Source organism: Heptranchias perlo, chromosome 16 (assembly GCF_035084215.1).
Source record: "Heptranchias perlo isolate sHepPer1 chromosome 16, sHepPer1.hap1, whole genome shotgun sequence".
Lineage (NCBI taxonomy): Eukaryota > Metazoa > Chordata > Chondrichthyes > Hexanchiformes > Hexanchidae > Heptranchias > Heptranchias perlo.
In genome coordinates, this window is record NC_090340.1 from 63,281,009 (window position 1) to 63,305,699 (window position 24,691).

General features: G+C 49.8%; 1 protein-coding gene across 1 annotated transcript in view; it reads left to right on the plus strand.

Moving 5' to 3' along the window:
* The first annotated feature begins 11,034 nt into the window (after positions 1 to 11,034).
* The window catches only part of LOC137333834 (transcription initiation factor TFIID subunit 4-like), a 249,460-nt gene continuing 235,803 nt past the window's right edge, over positions 11,035 to 24,691 (plus strand). The window contains exon 1 of the mRNA XM_067998200.1: positions 11,035 to 12,532. Coding sequence (XP_067854301.1) covers positions 11,050 to 12,532 — 1,483 coding nt within the window. The 5' untranslated portion in view covers positions 11,035 to 11,049. The remainder of the gene's footprint in view (positions 12,533 to 24,691) is intronic.

A 24,691-nucleotide genomic window follows, 5' to 3' on the forward strand; every position in this document is an offset into this window, starting at 1 on the left:
CCATCTCCCCATTACTCCCTATCCCCATTAGTCCTTGTCCCTAATATACCATGTCCCCATTACTCCATGTCCCCATTACTCCCTGTCCCTAATACACCATCTTCCCATTACTCCCTATCCCCGTTACTCTCTATCCCCATTACTCCTTGTCCCTATTATACCATGTCCCTATTACTCCCTGTCCCGATTACATCATGTCCCTATTACTCCCTGTTACTCCCTGTCTCTATGACTCCTGTCCCTAATACACCATGTCCCCATTACTCCCTGTCCCTAATACACCATGTCCCCATTACTCCATGTCCCCATTACTCCCTCACCCTAATACACCATCTCCCCATTACTCCCTATCCCCATTAGTCCTTGTCCCTAATATACCATGTCCCCATTACTCCATGTCCCCATTACTCCCTGTCCCTAATACACCATCTTCCCATTACTCCCTATCCCCGTTACTCTCTATCCCCATTACTCCTTGTCCCTATTATACCATGTCCCTATTACTCCCTGTCCCGATTACATCATGTCCCTATTACTCCCTGTTACTCCCTGTCTCTATGACTCCTGTCCCTAATACACCATGTCCCCATTACTCCCTGTCCCTATTACACTATGTGCCTATTACTCCCTGTCCGTATGACTCCTGTCCCTAATATATCATGTCCCCATTACTCCCTGTCCCTAATACACCATCTCCCCATTACTCCCTATCCCTGTTACTCCCTGTCCCTATTACACCATGTGCCTATTACTCCCTGTCCGTATGACTCCTGTCCCTAATATACCATGTCCCCATTACTCCCTGTCCCTAATACACCATCTCCCCATTACTCCCTATCCCCATTAGTCCTTGTCCCTAATATACCATGTCCCCATTACTCCATGTCCCCATTACTCCCTGCCCGAATACACCATCTTCCCATTACTCCCTATCCCCGTTACTCTCTATCCCCATTACTCCTTGTCCCTATTATACCATGTCCCTATTACTCCCTGTCCCGATTACATCATGTCCCTATTACTCCCTGTTACTCCCTGTCTCTATGACTCCTGTCCCTAATACACCATGTCCCCATTACTCCCTGTCCCTATTACACTATGTGCCTATTACTCCCTGTCCGTATGACTCCTGTCCCTAATATATCATGTCCCCATTACTCCCTGTCCCTAATACACCATCTCCCCATTACTCCCTATCCCTGTTACTCCCTGTCCCTATTACACCATGTGCCTATTACTCCCTGTCCGTATGACTCCTGTCCCTAATATACCATGTCCCCATTACTCCCTGTCCCTAATACACCATCTCCCCATTACTCCCTATCCCCATTAGTCCTTGTCCCTATTTCTCCCTGTCTCTATTACACCATGTCCCTATTACTCCCTGTCCCTATTACATCATGTCCCTATTACTCCCTATCCCTATTACTCCCTGTCCCTATTACATCATGTCCCTACTACTCCCTATCCCTATTACTCCCTGTCCCTGTTGCTCCCTGTCTCTATGACTCCTGTCCCTAATACTCCATGTCCTCATTATTCCCTGACCCTATTACACCATGTGCCTATTACTCCCTGTCCGTATGACTCCTGTCCCTAATACACCATGTCCCCATTACTCCATGTCCCCATTACTCCCTCTCCCTAATACACCATCTCCCCATTACTCCCTATCCCCATTAGTCCTTGTCCCTAATATACCATGTCCCCATTACTCCATGTCCCCATTACTCCCTGTCCCTAATACACCATCTTCCCATTACTCCCTATCCCCGTTACTCTCTATCCCCATTACTCCTTGTCCCTATTATACCATGTCCCTATTACTCCCTGTCCCGATTACATCATGTCCCTATTACTCCCTGTTACTCCCTGTCTCTATGACTCCTGTCCCTAATACACCATGTCCCCATTACTCCCTGTCCCTATTACACTATGTGCCTATTACTCCCTGTCCGTATGACTCCTGTCCCTAATATACCATGTCCCCATTACTCCCTGTCCCTAATACACCATCTCCCCATTACTCCCTATCCCCATTAGTCCTTGTCCCTAATATACCATGTCCCCTTTACTCCATGTCCCCATTACTCCCTGTCCCTAAAACACCATCTTCCCATTACTCCCTATCCCCGTTACTCTCTATCCCCATTACTCCTTGTCCCTATTATACCATGTCCCTATTACTCCCTGTCCCGATTACATCATGTCCCTATTAATCCCTGTTACTCCCTGTCTCTATGACTCCTGTCCCTAATACACCATGTCCCCATTACTCCCTGTCCCTAATACACCATCTCCCCATTACTCCATGTCCCCATTACTCCCTGTCCCTAATACACCATATCCCCATTACTCCCTATCCCTGTTACTCCCTGTCCCTATTACACCATGTGCCTATTACTCCCTGTCCGTATGACTCCTGTCCCTAATATACCATGTCCCCATTGCTCCATGTCCCCATTACTCCCTGTCCCTAATACACCATCTCCCCATTACTCCCTATCCCCATTACTCCCTATCCCCATTACTCTCTATCCCCATTACTCCTTGTCCCTATTATACCATGTCCCTATTACTCCCTGTCCCTATTACATCATGTCCCTATTACTCCCTATCCCTATTACTCCCTGTCTTTATGACTCCTGTCCCTAATATACCATGTCCCCATTACTCCCTATCCCTATTACTCCCTGTCCCTATTACTCCCTGTCCGTATGACTCCTGTCCCTAATATACCACGTCCCCATTACTCCCTGTCCCTAATACACCATCTCCCCATTACTCCCATCCCTGTTACTCCCTGTCCCTATTACACCATGTGCCTATTACTCCCTGTCCGTATGACTCCTGTCCCTAATATACCATGTCCCCATTACTCCCTGTCCCTAATACACCATCTCCCCATTACTCCCTATCCCCATTAGTCCTTGTCCCTATTTCTCCCTGTCCCTATTACACCATGTCCCTATTACTCCCTGTCCCTATGACTCCTGTCCCTATTATACCATGTCCCTATTACTCCCTGTCACTATTACTCCCTGTCCCTAATACACCATCTCCCCATTACTCCCTGTCCCTGTTACTCCCTGTCCCCATTACTCCCTGTCCCTATTACACCATGTCCCCATTACTCCCTCTCCCTAATACACCATGTCCCCATTACTCCCTATCCCTATTACTCCCTGTCCCCATTACTCCCTGTCCGTATGACTCCTGTCCCTAATACACCATGTACCCATTACTCCCTGTCCCTATTACTCCCTGTCCGTATGACTCCTGTCCCTAATACACCATCTCCCCATTACTCCCTGTCCCTGTTACTCCCTGTCCCCATTACTCCCTGTCCCTATTACACCATGTCCCCATTACTCCCTCTCCCTAATACACCATGTCCCCATTACTCCCTATCCCCATTACTCCCTGTCCCCATTACTCCCTGTCCCTGTTACTCCCTGTCCCCATTACTCCCTGTCCCGAATACACCATCTCCCCATTACTCCCTGTCCCTGTTACTCCCTGTCCCCATTACTCCCTGTCCCTATTACACCATGTCCCCATTACTCCCTCTCCCTAATACACCATGTCCCCATTACTCCCTATCCCTATTACTCCCTGTCCCCATTACTCCCTGTCCGTATGACTCCTGTCCCTAATATACCATGTCCCCATTACTCCCTGTCCCTAATACACCATCTCCCCATTACTCCCTATCCCCATTAGTCCTTGTCCCTAATATACCATGTCCCCTTTACTCCATGTCCCCATTACTCCCTGTCCCTAAAACACCATCTTCCCATTACTCCCTATCCCCGTTACTCTCTATCCCCATTACTCCTTGTCCCTATTATACCATGTCCCTATTACTCCCTGTCCCGATTACATCATGTCCCTATTAATCCCTGTTACTCCCTGTCTCTATGACTCCTGTCCCTAATACACCATGTCCCCATTACTCCCTGTCCCTAATACACCATCTCCCCATTACTCCATGTCCCCATTACTCCCTGTCCCTAATACACCATATCCCCATTACTCCCTATCCCTGTTACTCCCTGTCCCTATTACACCATGTGCCTATTACTCCCTGTCCGTATGACTCCTGTCCCTAATATACCATGTCCCCATTGCTCCATGTCCCCATTACTCCCTGTCCCTAATACACCATCTCCCCATTACTCCCTATCCCCATTACTCCCTATCCCCATTACTCTCTATCCCCATTACTCCTTGTCCCTATTATACCATGTCCCTATTACTCCCTGTCCCTATTACATCATGTCCCTATTACTCCCTATCCCTATTACTCCCTGTCTTTATGACTCCTGTCCCTAATATACCATGTCCCCATTACTCCCTATCCCTATTACTCCCTGTCCGTATGACTCCTGTCCCTAATATACCACGTCCCCATTACTCCCTGTCCCTAATACACCATCTCCCCATTACTCCCTATCCCTGTTACTCCCTGTCCCTATTACACCATGTGCCTATTACTCCCTGTCCGTATGACTCCTGTCCCTAATATACCATGTCCCCATTACTCCCTGTCCCTAATACACCATCTCCCCATTACTCCCTATCCCCATTAGTCCTTGTCCCTATTTCTCCCTGTCCCTATTACACCATGTCCCTATTACTCCCTGTCCCTATGACTCCTGTCCCTATTATACCATGTCCCTATTACTCCCTGTCACTATTACTCCCTGTCCCTAATACACCATCTCCCCATTACTCCCTGTCCCTGTTACTCCCTGTCCCCATTACTCCCTGTCCCTATTACACCATGTCCCCATTACTCCCTCTCCCTAATACACCATGTCCCCATTACTCCCTATCCCTATTACTCCCTGTCCCCATTACTCCCTGTCCGTATGACTCCTGTCCCTAATACACCATGTACCCATTACTCCCTGTCCCTATTACTCCCTGTCCGTATGACTCCTGTCCCTAATACACCATCTCCCCATTACTCCCTGTCCCTGTTACTCCCTGTCCCCATTACTCCCTGTCCCTATTACACCATGTCCCCATTACTCCCTCTCCCTAATACACCATGTCCCCATTACTCCCTGTCCCCATTACTCCCTGTCCCCATTACTCCCTGTCCCTGTTACTCCCTGTCCCCATTACTCCCTGTCCCGAATACACCATCTCCCCATTACTCCCTGTCCCTGTTACTCCCTGTCCCCATTACTCCCTGTCCCTATTACACCATGTCCCCATTACTCCCTCTCCCTAATACACCATGTCCCCATTACTCCCTGTCCCTATTACTCCCTGTCCCTATTACTCCCTGTCCGTATGACTCCTGTCCCTAATACACCATCTCCCCATTACTCCCTGTCCCTGTTACTCCCTGTCCCCATTACTCCCTGTCCCTATTACACCATGTCCCCATTACTCCCTCTCCCTAATACACCATGTCCCCATTACTCCCTATCCCCATTACTCCCTGTCCCCATTACTCCCTGTCCCCATTACTCCCTGTCCCTGTTACTCCCTGTCCCTGTTACTCCCTGTCCCCATTACTCCCTGTCCCGAATACACCATCTCCCCATTACTCCCTGTCCCCATTACTCCCTGTCCCTAATACACCATCTCCCTATTACTCCCTGTCCCTGTTACTCCCTATCCCCATTACTCCCTGTCCCTAATACACCATCTCCCTATTACTCCCTGTCCCTATTACTCCCTGTCCGTATGACTCCTGTCCCTAATACACCATCTCCCCATTACTCCCTGTCCCTGTTACTCCCTGTCCCCATTACTCCCTGTCCCTATTACACCATGTCCCCATTACTCCCTCTCCCTAATACACCATGTCCCCATTACTCCCTATCCCCATTACTCCCTGTCCCCATTACTCCCTGTCCCTGTTACTCCCTGTCCCCGTTACTCCCTGTCCCGAATACACCATCTCCCCATTGCTCCCTGTCCCCATTACTCCCTGTCCCTAATACACCATCTCCCCATTACTCCCTGTCCCTGTTACTCCCTGTCCCCATTACTCCCTGTCCCTAATACACCATCTCCCCATTACTCCCTGTCCCTGTTACTCCCTGTCCCCATTACTCCCTGTCCCTAATACACCATCTCCCCATTACTCCCTGTCCCTGTTACTCCCTGTCCCCATTACTCCCTGTCCCTAATACACCATCTCCCCATTACTCCCTGTCCATGTTACTCCCTGTCCCCGTTACTCCCTGTCCCTAATACACCATGTCCCCATTACTCCCTGTCCCTGTTACTCCCTGTCCCCATTACTCCCTGTCCCCATTACTCCCTGTCCCCATTACTCCCTGTCCCCATTACTCCCTGTCCCTGTTACTCCCTGTCCCCGTTACTCCCTGTCCCTAATACACCATGTCCCCATTACTCCCTGTCCCTGTTACTCCCTGTCCCCATTACTCCCTGTCCCTAATACACCATCTCCCCATTACTCCCTGTCCCTGTTACTCCCTGTCCCCGTTACTCCCTGTCCCTAATACACCATGTCCCCATTACTCCCTGTCCCTGTTACTCCCTGTCCCTAATATATCATGTCCCCATTACTCCCTGTCCCTAATACACCATCTCCCCATTACTCCCTATCCCTGTTACTCCCTGTCCCTATTACACCATGTGCCTATTACTCCCTGTCCGTATGACTCCTGTCCCTAATATACCATGTCCCCATTACTCCCTGTCCCTAATACACCATCTCCCCATTACTCCCTATCCCCATTAGTCCTTGTCCCTAATATACCATGTCCCCTTTACTCCATGTCCCCATTACTCCCTGTCCCTAAAACACCATCTTCCCATTACTCCCTATCCCCGTTACTCTCTATCCCCATTACTCCTTGTCCCTATTATACCATGTCCCTATTACTCCCTGTCCCGATTACATCATGTCCCTATTAATCCCTGTTACTCCCTGTCTCTATGACTCCTGTCCCTAATACACCATGTCCCCATTACTCCCTGTCCCTAATACACCATCTCCCCATTACTCCATGTCCCCATTACTCCCTGTCCCTAATACACCATATCCCCATTACTCCCTATCCCTGTTACTCCCTGTCCCTATTACACCATGTGCCTATTACTCCCTGTCCGTATGACTCCTGTCCCTAATATACCATGTCCCCATTGCTCCATGTCCCCATTACTCCCTGTCCCTAATACACCATCTCCCCATTACTCCCTATCCCCATTACTCCCTATCCCCATTACTCTCTATCCCCATTACTCCTTGTCCCTATTATACCATGTCCCCATTACTCCCTATCCCTATTACTCCCTGTCCCTATTACTCCCTGTCCGTATGACTCCTGTCCCTAATATACCACGTCCCCATTACTCCCTGTCCCTAATACACCATCTCCCCATTACTCCCTATCCCTGTTACTCCCTGTCCCTATTACACCATGTGCCTATTACTCCCTGTCCGTATGACTCCTGTCCCTAATATACCATGTCCCCATTACTCCCTGTCCCTAATACACCATCTCCCCATTACTCCCTATCCCCATTAGTCCTTGTCCCTATTTCTCCCTGTCCCTATTACACCATGTCCCTATTACTCCCTGTCCCTATGACTCCTGTCCCTATTATACCATGTCCCTATTACTCCCTGTCACTATTACTCCCTGTCCCTAATACACCATCTCCCCATTACTCCCTGTCCCTGTTACTCCCTGTCCCCATTACTCCCTGTCCCTATTACACCATGTCCCCATTACTCCCTCTCCCTAATACACCATGTCCCCATTACTCCCTATCCCTATTACTCCCTGTCCCCATTACTCCCTGTCCGTATGACTCCTGTCCCTAATACACCATGTACCCATTACTCCCTGTCCCTATTACTCCCTGTCCGTATGACTCCTGTCCCTAATACACCATCTCCCCATTACTCCCTGTCCCTGTTACTCCCTGTCCCCATTACTCCCTGTCCCTATTACACCATGTCCCCATTACTCCCTCTCCCTAATACACCATGTCCCCATTACTCCCTATCCCCATTACTCCCTGTCCCCATTACTCCCTGTCCCTGTTACTCCCTGTCCCCATTACTCCCTGTCCCGAATACACCATCTCCCCATTACTCCCTGTCCCTGTTACTCCCTGTCCCCATTACTCCCTGTCCCTATTACACCATGTCCCCATTACTCCCTCTCCCTAATACACCATGTCCCCATTACTCCCTATCCCTATTACTCCCTGTCCCCATTACTCCCTGTCCGTATGACTCCTGTCCCTAATACACCATGTACCCATTACTCCCTGTCCCTATTACTCCCTGTCCGTATGACTCCTGTCCCTAATACACCATCTCCCCATTACTCCCTGTCCCTGTTACTCCCTGTCCCCATTACTCCCTGTCCCTATTACACCATGTCCCCATTACTCCCTCTCCCTAATACACCATGTCCCCATTACTCCCTATCCCCATTACTCCCTGTCCCCATTACTCCCTGTCCCCATTACTCCCTGTCCCCATTACTCCCTGTCCCTGTTACTCCCTGTCCCCATTACTCCCTGTCCCGAATACACCATCTCCCCATTACTCCCTGTCCCTGTTACTCCCTGTCCCCATTACTCCCTGTCCCTATTACACCATGTCCCCATTACTCCCTCTCCCTAATACACCATGTCCCCATTACTCCCTATCCCTATTACTCCCTGTCCCCATTACTCCCTGTCCGTATGACTCCTGTCCCTAATACACCATGTACCCATTACTCCCTGTCCCTATTACTCCCTGTCCGTATGACTCCTGTCCCTAATACACCATCTCCCCATTACTCCCTGTCCCTGTTACTCCCTGTCCCCATTACTCCCTGTCCCTATTACACCATGTCCCCATTACTCCCTCTCCCTAATACACCATGTCCCCATTACTCCCTATCCCCATTACTCCCTGTCCCCATTACTCCCTGTCCCCATTACTCCATGTCCCTGTTACTCCCTGTCCCCGTTACTCCCTGTCCCGAATACACCATCTCCCCATTACTCCCTGTCCCCATTACTCCCTGTCCCTAATACACCATCTCCCTATTACTCCCTGTCCCTGTTACTCCCTATCCCCATTACTCCCTGTCCCTAATACACCATCTCCCTATTACTCCCTGTCCCTATTACTCCCTGTCCGTATGACTCCTGTCCCTAATACACCATCTCCCCATTACTCCCTGTCCCTGTTACTCCCTGTCCCCATTACTCCCTGTCCCTATTACACCATGTCCCCATTACTCCCTCTCCCTAATACACCATGTCCCCATTACTCCCTATCCCCATTACTCCCTGTCCCCATTACTCCCTGTCCCTGTTACTCCCTGTCCCTGTTCCTCCCTGTCCCCGTTACTCCCTGTCCCCGTTACTCCCTGTCCCGAATACACCATCTCCCCATTACTCCCTGTCCCCATTACTCCCTGTCCCTAATACACCATCTCCCCATTACTCCCTGTCCCTGTTACTCCCTGTCCCTGTTACTCCCTGTCCCTGTTACTCCCTGTCCCCATTACTCCCTGTCCCGAATACACCATCTCCCCATTACTCCCTGTCCCCATTACTCCCTGTCCCTAATACACCATCTCCCCATTACTCCCTGTCCGTATGACTCCTGTCCCTAATACACCATGTACCCATTACTCCCTGTCCCTATTACTCCCTGTCCCTATTACTCCCTGTCCGTATGACTCCTGTCCCTAATACACCATCTCCCCATTACTCCCTGTCCCTGTTACTCCCTGTCCCCATTACTCCCTGTCCCTATTACACCATGTCCCCATTACTCCCTCTCCCTAATACACCATGTCCCCATTACTCCCTATCCCCATTACTCCCTGTCCCCATTACTCCCTGTCCCCATTACTCCCTGTCCCTGTTACTCCCTGTCCCCGTTACTCCCTGTCCCGAATACACCATCTCCCCATTACTCCCTGTCCCCATTACTCCCTGTCCCTAATACACCATCTCCCTATTACTCCCTGTCCCTGTTACTCCCTATCCCCATTACTCCCTGTCCCTAATACTCCCTGTCCCTATTACTCCCTGTCCCTATTACTCCCTGTCCGTATGACTCCTGTCCCTAATACACCATCTCCCCATTACTCCCTGTCCCTGTTACTCCCTGTCCCCATTACTCCCTGTCCCTATTACACCATGTCCCCATTACTCCCTCTCCCTAATACACCATGTCCCCATTACTCCCTATCCCCATTACTCCCTGTCCCCATTACTCCCTGTCCCTGTTACTCCCTGTCCCTGTTCCTCCCTGTCCCCGTTACTCCCTGTCCCCGTTACTCCCTGTCCCGAATACACCATCTCCCCATTACTCCCTGTCCCCATTACTCCCTGTCCCTAATACACCATCTCCCCATTACTCCCTGTCCCTGTTACTCCCTGTCCCTGTTACTCCCTGTCCCCATTACTCCCTGTCCCGAATACACCATCTCCCCATTACTCCCTGTCCCCATTACTCCCTGTCCCTAATACACCATCTCCCCATTACTCCCTGTCCCTGTTACTCCCTGTCCCCATTACTCCCTGTCCCGAATACACCATCTCCCCATTACTCCCTGTCCCCATTACTCCCTGTCCCTAATACACCATCTCCCCATTGCTCCCTGTCCCTGTTACTCCCTATCCCCATTACTCCCTGTCCCTGTTACTCCCTGTCCCCATTACTCCCTGTCCCTAATACACCATCTCCCCATTACTCCCTATCCCCATTACTCCCTGTCCCCATTACTCCCTGTCCCTGTTACTCCCTGTCCCCATTACTCCCTGTCCCTCATACACCATCTCCCCATTACTCCCTATCCCCATTACTCCCTGTCCCCATTACTCCCTGTCCCTGTTACTCCCTGTCCCCATTACTCCCTGTCCCTAATACACCATCTCCCCATTACTCCCTGTTCCTCCCTCCTCCAATATGAGCCTGGGAATCCCGGGGTCGGGTCCAGGCTCTGACGTCACCTGGGTTCCCGCCATGCCGTGCGGCGGGCGAGGGTGAGGGGGGTTGTGGTTGCGCATGCGCGGCCGGGCATTGGAGGGAAGATGGCGGCGGGCTCGGACCCGCTGGAGGACCTGCTCCTGTCAGAGGTGGACGAGAAAGCCGTCAGCGACCTGGTGGGATCGCTCGAGTCGCAGCTGGCCGGCCGCGGCGTCGGAGCGGCCCCGCAGGGCGAGGAGAGACCGGGCCCGGCGGGAGGCAGCGTCTCGGCCGTCGGACAGCAGCGTCTCGACGGGATGGCGCCATCGCAGCTCGGGGAGAAAGCGGCGGCGGCGGCGGCGGCGGCCCCCAGTCCGGCCTCGGGCTTTGGGCAGGAGCCAGCCGCCAGGCCCGGCCTCAGTCAGCGAGCAGCCGCCAACGAGCTCCCGCCACCTCCCGCCAACAGCAACCCCTCCTCGGACACCTCAGCGGCCGGAGCCCGGGGATCAGGTGCAGCGACCCCAGGCACCGGCCGCCTCCCTCAGCCCTACCGGCCGCCTCATCCACCTCCAGCGGCGCCGACTTCACCCACCCCCGGCATCAGCAGTCCAGCGGCGGCCCCTCCACCTCTGGGCAGCACTAACCCCGGGAGCAGAGTCCCTGCCCTGGGCCTGATGACAACAAGCGAACCCCCAGTGTCGAACCATCTGCCCGCCCCACTCAAGCCTCCCCGACCCCCGCCTCAGGCTGTCAATGGGGTGGTCGCAAACTCCAGCTCTCCCGGTGCAGCTGCTGCTCTGTGCCTCGCTGCTGGGACCCCCCCGGGTCCCTGTAACCACCTCTCGACCTCTGGGACTGCCAGCACCCTGGGCTCCAGTGCCCTGACCATGCCCACCGCCAGAAACAGCTCATCTTGCAACTCAACCCTTACCCCTCAAGTCGCCTCGGTGTCTCAAGCCAGCGTCCTGATGGGCAGTGCCAACACACCCACCGTCACCCTCCAAAGACCGCCAATACACACCGTAAATGCCAGCAACGTTTTAGGCACTGCACCGTCGCAGAATGGAGTTGCCCCCCTCAGCAATGTGAACGCTCCCGGTCTGCTGCAAGTCGGGGCAAGGACAGGCGTCCGTCACGGTGCAACAGTGACACAATTGGCTAACCATCAGATTGCTGCTGTCAGCAGTACAATTTCCAGCCCCGCAGCCACCAATACAGACTCCACGTCACAGACAAAGCTTGTTCTGCACACTCAATCTCAGCCCGTTACACTCAGTCTATTAAATAACACAGCTGCTTCTGTCCCTGTGACCAACCCTTCCAGCAATCAGCCTCAATGTACAGTTACCAACTCTCTCCCTACAGTCAGCACCCCGGCCACTATCAATACCGTGGCAAAACCTGTAGTTAACATGATAGCACAGCCCCATGTCGGAATCACAAAAGTCGTCACGTCTGCCCCCGGCATCATCCATGCACCAGCCACACAGTCGCAGGCTCCTCGTCCCGGGATAGGGGCACCCCAGCGTATTGTCGCCCCACAGCTTATCATCCGCCCACAGCAACAGCCGACAGTGCAGCTCGCTTCTGGGTTCACCATCCCGCCAGGTGAGTGCCGTTGAAACCACAGCTCAGTTCCTTTTTGCACCCGAGTACCCTGTGAGTGAGGATGTCACAGTAAATCTAGTTGTGATTTTGACTGCTGCAGTGTTCTCCAGCATGTTAGCCATGAGCCACATGTGGCTAATTGGTAAATAAAAGAGTAATATACACCGTTGTCAGGCACATGATATTCGTATTTACACAGCTACTTGTATTTGTTTAGCGCCTTTATGTGTACGTAAACCTTTTTGTGCATTTGTTGGTAAAATGGTAAGCTGAAAAGTATTTTTTGATCGTTGTGAGGGCTTTACTTCCTTGGTTACCGAATGGTGGTAGATGTTTAAGTGAATATACACATGTGCAGTACATTGACCTGTATTGTGTGAGAGTATGTAATGCATTTTCTACTAAAATGAGTGCATGTGGCTAAATGGTGTTGCCGTAGCCATATTTGGTGGCTGGTCGGCAATTTCTAGTGGACAGCACCGTGTTATTGTATGATCTGTGCACATGCAGGGCTTTCGCAAAATGTTAAAGCAGTAAGGTTGAGGTTTGAGAGTGCAACAGTGTAAGGTGTATTGTTCACGAGTTGTGAGATCACTGTTTCATCCTGGCTGATAGTGGTATTGGACGCAAGGAGAAATACAAGTGCGACCCCCGCAAGCCCCTCCCCCGAAGGAGAGAACCTTGCAGGAACTGCCTGTCTTTTATCAATATCTTATCTGGGTCTGGAACATGGTTGACTCCAGCAGGAGCTCTCCTCCGTCATTGGCAGCGGCTCTCCTGGCGAGCTGCTACTCCGCCGTTCTCACCTCCACGGGGGGGAGCAGAGGGCCTTCGCTGCGAAGCTAACCAGAGTCAGGGATGTACCGGATGGCGGGGGAGCGGTCTGGATGTTGCCGGCAGCATTGGTACATCGGATGTCCTGGCGTTACGTCCGACCCACGAGAGAAGCTATCCTGGCATTGAAAGTCGTGTTCGACCCTGACTCCCGTCAGGTGTGGAGCAATCCCACCCGATCTCCCCCTCATTCGGGCAGAATTTCTCATCGGCCCCAGGCCCCGGATCTTCCCTCAGGGGCCTGTGCCTCACAAATCGAGCAGTCACTCGGCAATTCCCTTGGTGCCATTCTACTCGACACAGAGGGGTTTCCTATATGGGCTGCTTCTGTGTACACTCCTCCACTTCCTTGCGGTCAGGCATTCTATCTTACCGCCTGGCGGAGGCGTGGGGCCCCTGTGGAGGGCTGTCTCTGCGGGCGTCTGTTGGGGACCTGGGGTCGAGAGTGTTACGTGGAGCGGTTGTGTGCAATAGATTTTTTAAGTACCTCGGTGGACTCCTAGGCCATATAATTTCTGCGGCCTAGAGGAGTATGTATTTCATGTATATGTGCAGTGTTGAGAGGTTGCAGCCCCTCTTCAGCTATTTGGAGGGGCACCTCCTCCACTTTTGGCTGCATTTTAGCCTCATGTTGCTAACCTTTGGCCATCAGTGATGAGGTGGGTGGGTGGATAAGTTCGGCAATTTGTAGTTCCGGGATGGAGGGAATCGCTCTGGCTGCCTGTCTCTCTTCCAAGGCATTTTCCATGCCCGTTTGGCCGTGGAGATAGAGCATACGGTGCCCGCCAGTGCACTCGGTTCCTTCCGCAACCGGTGGGCACTGCAGGGTATGGAATGTATTGTAGACGCCAATGACAATATTAATAATTAATCGGTGTCCTGTGTTCTGTTGCTTATTAAGAATATTATTTAATTGGATTTTTTTTGTTTATTTTTTATATTAATGTAAGTAAACTTGCCATATTGATTTTTCCGTTTCCATTTGATGACATTGGGGCAACTTAGTGTCACCCCTAGAGGTCAATCAAAAAAGGCCGAAGGAGAGAACCGTTAATAAATAATGGAATGGCCCAGTCAAACTAAAAGTGTGTGTGGGTTATCTTAATAGGACTTAGGGTAGCATCGTCACTGAGACGGGTAATGACCCGCAATGCCCACTGGTCGCGGAGTGGTGGAAGTCACCGGTCATGCTCCATGGCGTACACGAGGGCTGGAACAGCGGCAAGTAGTCGGAGAAATCCTCCCTGCCGATCCTTCGTATCTTGGACCTGTGCGTGCCACGCGGAGCTGGAGGTCCTTCAATCTGCTTGACCCTTCAATCTGCTTGCCCCTTTGCACGCCGGGTGACCAAAGGTGAAGATTGGAGGTGAAAAATGCAGCCAGAGGTTGAGGCGCAGCCCCTTCAGGTAATGGAAAGGGGCAAGTTGTGAGAATGTATGGAAAGTTCCACCAAAACTTGTAGAAATATGCATAGCTTCAAAGAAAGAACTTACATTTATAAAGCGCCTTTTACGACCTCAGAATGTCCCAAAATGCTTCACGTCCAACAAAATACTTTTGAAGTGTAGTGCAGCGCATAGCAAGCTCCCACAAACAGCAATGAGATAATGACCAGATATTGGTTGAGGACACCGGGGAGAACTCCCCTGTTCTAATTTAAATAGCGCCATGGGATCTTTTACATTCACCTGAGAAGGCAGATGGACGGGGCCTCAGTTTAACATCTCACCTGAAAGATGGCACCTCCAACAGTGCAGTACTCCCTCGGTACTGCACTGAAGCGTCAGCCTAGATTTTGTGCTGAAGTGAGGCTTGAACCCACAACCTTCTGACTCAGATGAGGATGCTACGGATTCAAACTGTTATTTCTTGGGAATCAACTGTTGGTCATCAGTCAGTAAGCACGCAATAGTTTTGACAATTAATCCTTCAGTGACGTAGTGGGTAAATGCACCATCCAGTGTGATACAGATCAGGAAAGTTACTTTCCATTCCTGGTTTCAGCCTAGGCAGCGGTGTGGCGACGTTTTATGCGGCTTGCTGATAAGAGAAATTGTTTGTATGTATATGCTGAATATGTTTATTATTTTGTTCTAAATAGTGAAAAGCTGAATTGGGAATCTATAGTTGTGAGGCCGACACTGGGACTATTTCCACTGGAGCAGAGAAGGCTAAGGAAGTTCTGATCGAGTGAATGTGGAAAGACTATTTCCTCTGGTTGGAGTGTCAGTGACGAGGGGTTATCAATCAAAAGGAGAGAGGTTAAGAGAAATTTATTTGCACGGAGGGTTGCTGAAGCATGAAATTCTTTGTCACGGGGAGTGGTTGAGGAGAGACCTTTGCATCTTATAAGGGAAAGTCAGATAAATTTTTGAAGCAGAGGAAAATGCAGGGCCATATTAGGGGAGCGTGAGGCGGAGGAATTGGTTTAGGATTTCCTCAGCAAAGAGCCAGCACAAACATGATGGGCTGAATGGTTTCCTGTGCTGTAATGTTCTGCAGTTCCCCTAGAATTGGTCTCGGAATCCCCGGGCTGGGGACGGGGACCAATCAGTCAGAGTTCCTTATCACCATCCATTGCTTGCCGCTGGAGGGTCTGCCCATGTGAAGTCAAAATTGTTTTTTGTTCTGATCCCCCTGTGAATGGAAAGCTTGCTGACCTGACCTGTGAAAGTTCGCACGGAAGGACAACAACTTGGTTGAGGTGTTGGACGGCTGCCGCCGTCTGTGGAACTGCTCCCTCGCATGAGTCAGTATGTGTCCCATATTAATGACAACTAGGCAATGGCATCTGCATGATTCCTGCTGGTGGCAAAAAAAAAAGTGAATATAAAGTCCCCCCACACGGCATATATCTGAGATCCGGAGTGATCACATTCCTGTAATCTCATTCCACAGTTTCAGTGACTTTTATAAACTGCATGAAATGTTTTATGAGATCATCTGAACTTGTTGGTTAGATTATTTCCTTGTACACTCCTGGCTATCTGTAACATGTACAAAATACACTGGAAATGCAGCGTCTGCGTAAAGGAGACACCCTCGTATTTCTGTGCCTTCAGGGTTGTAACAATTGGATGTATTTTGTTTCATGCCAAGTTTACTGTACAACTCTGCTCAGTGAAGGTGCAGTTTAGAGAGAAAAAAAAATTGGAAGAAGTTCAGTACTTATACTGGGTGGAACTACTGGTAGTGATTTACTGAAATTCAATCTCAATATATTTTTAAAACTTGTATCTGAATCACTTGTTGGAACCCTGTCTACTGTTGGTTTTTCTGTTTGTGTTTTATGAATCTATTTCCAAAAACATAACTACCAGTATCTGAAAATGTTTTTGGCGTGTATTTGAGGCTTGGATTCATGTTTGGAAGTTAAGGCAAATCTCAGATGTAAACAGAGCAAACATAATGTCAGCTCGACTGAGTGGCTTACCTCTGAGTCAGAAGCTTGTGGGTTTAAGCCCCACTCCAGGATTTGAGCACGTAATCTTCAAAATCAAGAAGGGTCTAGACAGATTAGATAGAGAGAAACTGTTCCCATTGGCGGAAGGGTCAAGGACCAGAGGACGTAGATTTAAGGTGATTGGCAAAAGAACCAAAGGTGACATGAGGAAAAACATTTTTATACAGTGAGTGGTTAGGATCTGGAATGCACTGCCTGAGGGGGTGGTGGAGGCAGATTCAATCATAACCTTCAAAAGGGAATTGGATAAGTACTTGAAAGGAAAAAACATTGCAGGATTACGGGGAAAGGGCGGGGGAGTAGGACTAGCTGAATTGCTCTTGAGTAGAGCCGGTGTGGACTCGATGGGCCGAATGGCCTCCTTCTGTGCTGTAACCTTTCTATGATCCTATCTAGGCTGACCTATCAGTGCAGTACTGAGGAAGTGCTGCACTGTCAGAGGTGCCGTCTTTCAGATTAGATGTTAATCTGGCCCTGTCTGCCTGTTCAAGTGAACGTAAAAGATCCAAAGTTACTGTTCGAAGAAAAGCGGCGGAGTAACCCCGATTATCCTGGTCAACATTTATCCTTCAGAGCACCACCAAAACTAGTGATTTGTCTCATTGCTGTTTGTGGGACTTTGCTATGCACAAATTGGCTGCCATGTTTGTCTACAAAACAACCGTGACGACACATCAGAAGTAATTAATTGGCTGTGAAGCACTTTGGAATTTCCTGAGTACATGATCAGGCATTCTTTATTCTCCACTATCTTCATTGTCGCTACAACTGATCTTGCCTGGAGATGTATTACTGTACAGCACATTATTTCAAAACTTGTGGATCACAAGCCAAAGTCTTGAGAATTCTGTCCATCGGTATATGTTGGCTAAAAGTGCATTCTTTTTAGTTGCTGTTTAGGAATAAACATGATTTCTGCAGTGGAAGCACAGTTTTTATTTGGGTAGCTGACAGTTTTTTTGGAAGTTTGAATACAGCAAAGTTTGGAAACCATAATTTTTTTAGGCAGCGAGTTGTTATGATCTGGAATGCGCTGCCTGAAAGGGCGGTGGAAGCAAATTCAATAATAACTTTCAAAGGGAATTGGATAAATACTAGAAAAGGAAAAATTTGCGGGGCTGTGGGGAAAGAGCAGGGGAGTGGGACTAATTGGATAGCTCTTTCAAAGAGCTGGCACAGACACGATGGGCCAAATGGCCGCCTCCTGTGCTGTATGATTCTACGATCGTTGCACAGCTCTTGAGACGTATGTGGTCTAATTCAAAATGGTGGGATGGTGAAGGCTGATGGGCTGTGATTGGGGTGGGGGTGGGGGGGTGAGGGGTGGTCAGTTGCCGTGTGTGATGGGTGGTGGTGGTGGTTTGATGGAACAGGTGAGTTCCAGGTTGAGGTGTGGAGTCTGGGGCAGGATCGGCCCCAAGTCGCTTTGCGACACACGGAATGGTTATGTTTCCTGAGCGATTTTACATGCAGCAGATTGCTGTCAGGCAGAGGAGGGAAACTTTATAAAATTAATTTCAGCTGACTGACCAACTCTCCTTCGCCCCCGCCCCCCACCCACACATCAGCTTCAATGTCCAGTCGTAGCTGGGTGCAAGATGCCATCTGATACTTCATCCTAGTGGCAGTTGATGGGCTATTCCACCATGTGTCCATCAGAGCCCAAACTTGCCATCACACTGGATAGCGATCAGGAACGGTGACCCCATGGTGATTTTGCCCTCCGTGGCTCAGGAGCACCGGTGCTATTTGTATCCCAACTGCTCCGTAGGTTGAGAGCATAGACTCTGGCATAAAATCTGGGATTTTCCTGACAAAGATAGACACTGCCGTGGCCAACTGAACCAATGTATGAGATAACGAACGGGAAACTTCATGCGTCCCATTTAATACGGTTTGAGAATGCCGGTTGCACAACAGCACTGGAGCTTAGTTTCCTGAGGTTGACAATCAGAACGTGTTGTAAAAGTGCCATATTGCCGCTTGCTGATGAGTACCTTCAGCACAGTGCAGCAACTGAGAGAGTTTCTGTGTGACGGTATAGGAAAGAATGACATGAAACCTGTTAAAACAAGCTCCCCTGGTGGCCTAGTGGGCAAAGGCCTGCTATGCAGTTGTACCAAGCTGTTCAGACCGGACGGTCCCAGATTCATTTCCTGGTCCATGTTGCATTATTTGATCTCCCCGGTGCTCCAGTTGGGATCAGCACCCTTGAGCTAGAAAAGAGAAAAATCAACTGGGACTTCTGCCCCAGAGTGCTGCCGAGTGACCCCTGTTGGAAGAACATAGAATCAGAGAATGGTTACAGCACAGAAGGTGGCCATTTGGCCCTTTGAACCCGTGCTGGTTCTTTGTAGGAGCACTCCAGTTGGTCCTATTCCTTGCTCTTTCCCCGTAGCCCTGCTAATTTTTTCCCTTCAAGTATTTATCCAATTCCCTGTTGAAAGCCATAATTGAATCTGCCTCCACCACCCTTTCAGGCAGTGTGTTCCAGGTCATAACCACTCGCTGCATAACAAAGTTTTTCTTCATGTCGCCTTTGGTTCTTTTGCCAATCACCTTAAATCTGTGTCTTCTGGTTCTCGACCCATCCGCCAATGGGAACAGTTTCTCTTTATTTACTTTAGCTAAACCCTTCATGATTTTGAACACTTCTATCATATCTCCTCTCAACCTTCTCTGCTCTAAGGAGAACAACCCCAGCTTCTCCAGTCTCTCCACATAACTGAAATCCCTGATTCCTGGAACCATTCTAGTAAATCTTTTTTGCACCCTCTCTCAGGCCTTCACATCCCTCCTAAAGTGCGGTGCCCAGAAGTGGACACAATACTCCAGTTGTGGCCGAACCAGTGTTTCTACATAACTTCCTTGCTTTTGTATTCTATGCCTCTATTTATAAAGCCCAGGATCCCATATGCTTTTTTAACTGCTTTCTCAACCTGACCTGCCAACTTCGAAGATTTGTGCACATATACCCTCAGATCTCTCTGTTCCTGCACCCCCTTTAGAATTGTACCATTCAGTTTATATTGCCTCTCCTCATTCCTCCTGCCAAAATGTATCACTTTGCACTTCTTTGCGTTGAATTTCATCTGCCACGTGTCCGTCCATTCCACCAGCCTGTCCATGTCTTATTGAAGTCTATCCCTATCCTCCACAGTGTTTAGCACACTTCCAAGTTTTGTGTCTTCTGCAAATTTTGAATTTGTGCCCTGTGTACCCAAGTCCAAGTTATCAATATATATCAAAAAAAACCAGTGGTCCTAGTACTGACCCCTGGGGAACACCACTGTATACCTTCCTCTAGTCCGAAAAACAACCGTTCACCACTACACTCTGTTTTCTGTCCTTTAGTCAATTTCGTATCTATGCTGCCGCTGCCCCTTCTATGGGCTTCAATTTTTGTTTAATTCGTTCATGGGATGTGGGCATCGCTGGCGAGGCCAGCATTTATTGCCCATCCCTAATTGCCCTTGAGAAGGTGGTGGTGAGCCGGCTTCTTGAACCGCTGCAGTCTATGTAGTGAAGGTTCTCCCACAGTGCTGTTAGGAAGGGAGTTTCAGGATTTTGACCCAGCGACGATGAAGGAACGGCGATATATTTCCATGTGTGACTTGGAGGGGAACGTGCAGATGGTGTTGTTCCCATGTGCCTGCTGATCTTGTCCTTCTAGGTGGTAGAGGTCGTGGGTTTGGGAGGTGCTGTCGAAGAAGCCTTGGCGAGTTGCTGCAGTGCATCCTGTGGATGGTACACACTGCAGCCACAGTGCGCCAGTGGTGAAGGGAGTGAATGTTTAGGGTGGTGGATGGGGTGCCAATCAAGCGGGCTGCTCTGTCCTGGATGGTGTCCAGCTTCTTGAGTGTTGTTGGAGCTGCACTCATCCAAGCAAGTGGAGAGTATTCCATCACACTCCTGGCAAGGCTTTGGGGAGTCAGGAGGTGAGTCACTCACCGCAGAATACCCAGCTCTGACCGGCTCTTGTAGCCACAGTACTTATATGGCTGGTCCGGTTAAGTTTCTGGTCAATGGTGACCCCCAGGATGTTGATGGTGGGGGATTCGGCGATGGTAATGCCGTTGAATGTCAAGGGGAGGTGGTTAGACACTCTCTTGTTGGAGGTGGTCATTGTCTGGCACTTGTCTGGCGCGAATGTTACTTGCCACTTATCAGCCCAAGCCTGGATGTTGTCCAGGTCTTGCTGCATGCGGGCTCGGACTGCTTCATTATCTGAGGGGTTGCAAATGGAACTGAACACTGTGCAATCATCAGCGAACATCCCCATTTCTGACCTTATGATGGAAGGAAGGTCATTGATGAAGCAGCTGAAGATGTTTGGGCCTAGGACACTGCCCTGAGGAACTCCTGCAGCAATGTCTTGGAGCTGAGATGATTGGCCTCCAACAACCACTACCATCTTCCTTTGTGCTAGGTATGGCTCTAGCCTCTGGAGAGTTTTCCCCCTGATTCCCATTGACTTCAATTTTACTCGGGCTCCTTGGTGCCACACTCGGTCAAATGCTGCCTTGATGTCAAGGGCAGTCACTCTCACCTCACCTCTGGAATTCAGCTCTTTTGTCCATGTTTGGACCAAGGCTGTAATGAGATCTGGAGCTGAGTGATCCTGGCGGAACCCAAACTGAGCATCGGTGAGCAGATTATTGGTGAGTAAGTACCGCTTGATAACACTGTCGACGACACCTTCCATCACTTTGCTGATGATTGAGAGTAGACTGATGGGGCGATAATTGGCCGGATTGGATTTGTCCTGCTTTTTGTGGACAGGACACACCTGGGCAATTTTCCACATTGTCGGGTAGATGCCAGTGTTGTAGCTGTACTGGAACAGTTTGGCTAGAGGCGCAGCTAGTTCTGGATCACAAGTCTTCAGCACTACAGCCGGGATTTTGTGGGGGCCCATAGCCTTTGCTGTATCCAGTGCACTCAGCCATTTCTTGATAGCACGTGGAGTGAAACGAATTGGCTGAAGACTGGCTTCTGTGATGGTGGGGATATCGGGAGGAGGCCGAGATGGATCATCCACTCGCCACTACTGGCTGAAGGTGGTTGCAAACGCTTCAGCCTTGTCTTTTGCACTCACGTGCTGGATTCCGCCATCATTGAGGATGGGGATGTTTACAGAGCCTCCTCCTCCCGTTAGTTTAATTGTCCACCACCATTCACGACTGGATGTGGCAGGACTGCAGAGCTTTGATCTGATCCGTTGGTTGTGGCATCGCTTAGCTCTGTCTATAGCATGTTGCTTCCGCTGTTTAGCATGCATGTCGTCCTGAGTTGTAGCTTCACCAGGTTGGCACCTCATTTTTAGATATGCCTGGTGCTGCTCCTGGCATGCTCTTCTACACTCCTCATTGAACCAGGGTTGATCCCTTGGCTTGTTGGTAATGGTAGAGTGAGGAATATGCCTGGCCGTGAGGTTACAGATTGTGGTGGAATACAATTCTGCTGCTGCTGATGGCCCACAGCGCCTCATGGATGCCCAGTTTTGAGCTGCTAGATCTGTTCTGAATCTATCCCATTTAGCACGGTGATAGTGCCACACAACACGTTGGATGGTGTCTTCAGTGCGAAGACGGGACTTCATCTCCATGAGGACTGTGTGGTGGGCACTCCTACCAATACTGTCGTGGACAGATGCATTTGCGACAGGTAGATTGGTGAGGATGAGGTCAAGTAAGTTTTTCCCTCATGTTGGTTCGCTCACCACCTGCTGCAGGCCCAGTCTGGCAGCTATGTCCTTCAGGACTCGGCCAGCTCGGTCAGTAGTGGTGGTACCGAGCCACTCTTGGTGATGGACATTGAAGTCCCCCACCCAGAGTACATTCTATGCCCTTGCTACCCTCGGTGCTTCCTCCAAGTGGTGCTCAACATGGAGGAGGACTGATTCATCAGCTGAGGGAGGGTGGTAGGTGGTAATTAGCAGGAGGTTGCCTGATGCCATGAGATTTCATGGGGTCCAGAGTCAACGGTGAGGACTCCCAGGACTACTTGCTCCGAACTTTATATCACTGTACCACCACCTCTGGTCGATCTGTCCTGCTGGTTGGACAGGACATAGCCAGGGATGGTGATGGAATAGTCTGGGACCTTGGCTGAAAGGTATGATTCTGTGAGTATGGCTATGTCAGGCTGTTGCTTGACTTGTCTGTGGGACAGCTCTCCCAATTTTGGCACAAGTCCCAGATGTTAGTGAGGAGGACGTTGCAGAGTCAACTGGGCTTGGTTTGCGTTTGTCATGTCCGGTGCCTAGTGGTCCGATGCCGGGTGGTCTGTCCGGTTTTATTCTTCTTATGACTTTTTTAGTGAGATTTTACAACTGAGTGGCTTGCTAGGCCATTTCAGAGGGCAATTAAGAATCAACCACATTGCTGTGGGTCTGGAGTCACATATTGGCCAGACTGGGTAAGGACGGCAGGTTTCCTTCCGTTGCTAACAAGCCTATTATGTGGTACTTTATCAAATGTCTTTTGAAAGTATGTATCTGAGTCGTTGACAAGCAGGTAGCCTCGCGCCCAAATTTTTACTCTTTCCTTCGTCAGTTTTCTCCTGTCCTCTCCTGAAAGCCATGACTCCACACTGGGGTCAGCTTCTACAGGCTTGGTTGCTCACCAATATCTTGTGCAAGTGCCCACTAATCATGTGTAAGCCTGGATTGTTGTTTATCACAGCTGAGCCTGGTCTGGCCTCACCTTCTGTTCACCTGTGCACTTTCAGTGGTGAAGACTGTGAAACGATCATGAGCGGCGGCCCTGGCTGATTGCCCCCTCGTCCCTCCATCACCTTAGAACTCAGGGACGCTGAGACAATTTGTAGCACTTCTACCGCCGCCAGGGCTGATACCAGCAGCTGATGAGACAGGATGGGACCGGGAAGCTGGTCCACACGGCTCAGCCAGACACTGGATAAACTTGACAATCCTTCGGGGGAGCGCAGGTAGAGTCTTTAGTGGTTATTTAAATGTTGTAAAACGATTATTCACTGAATTTAATCTGAAGTTTCAGTGAAATGGATGGTTGCCAGCATTTTACAAATCAATAATTCCATCTTTTGTGTAATTGGTAATGATTTTTATTGAACTCTGGGGATATAAAAAGTTGAATTATAGAAAGGAAAAAAGATCTTGCATTTCACAATCTAAGGACGACTCGAAGCGCTTCACATCTCCTGAAGTGCTTTTGATGTGTAGTCACTGTTGTAATGTAGGGATGATGTGGAGATGCCGGTGATGGACTGGGGTGGACAAATGTAAAGAATCTTACAACACCAGGTTATAGTCCAACAGTTTTATTTGAAAATCACAAGCTTTCGGAGATTATCTCCTTCGTCAGGTGAGTGAGTGAATGAGAGGTTCTCAAATCGCATATCTTATATTAGGCTGGGACACCATCACACCAATCAAAGGTGTCGTTGGTGTTCAGACAGGTTAGCCACGGCAAACAGTAGGTCCCAGTATACTGAATACACAATGGGTCAAATTACACAGACAAAGAGAGAAAGAGATCCGAAAGGCAGAGAGAGAGAGAGAATGTATTAAAAGCAGATAACTTTTTTTTCCTGCTGGTGGGGTTACGTGTAGCGTGACATGAACCCAAGATCCCGGTTGAGGCTGTCCTCATGGGTGCAGAGCTTGGCTATCAATTTCTGCTCGACGATTTTGCGTTGTCCTGTGTCTCGAAGGCCGTCTTGGAGAAGCCAATTTGCAAACTGCAAGGTCCCACAAACAGCCAAGAGATAAATGACTGTTTAATTTTTTTTTTGTAAGTGATGTTGGTAGAGGGATATATATTGGCCAGGATACTGGGAGAACTCTTCTGCTCATTTTTGAATAGTGCCATGGGATCATT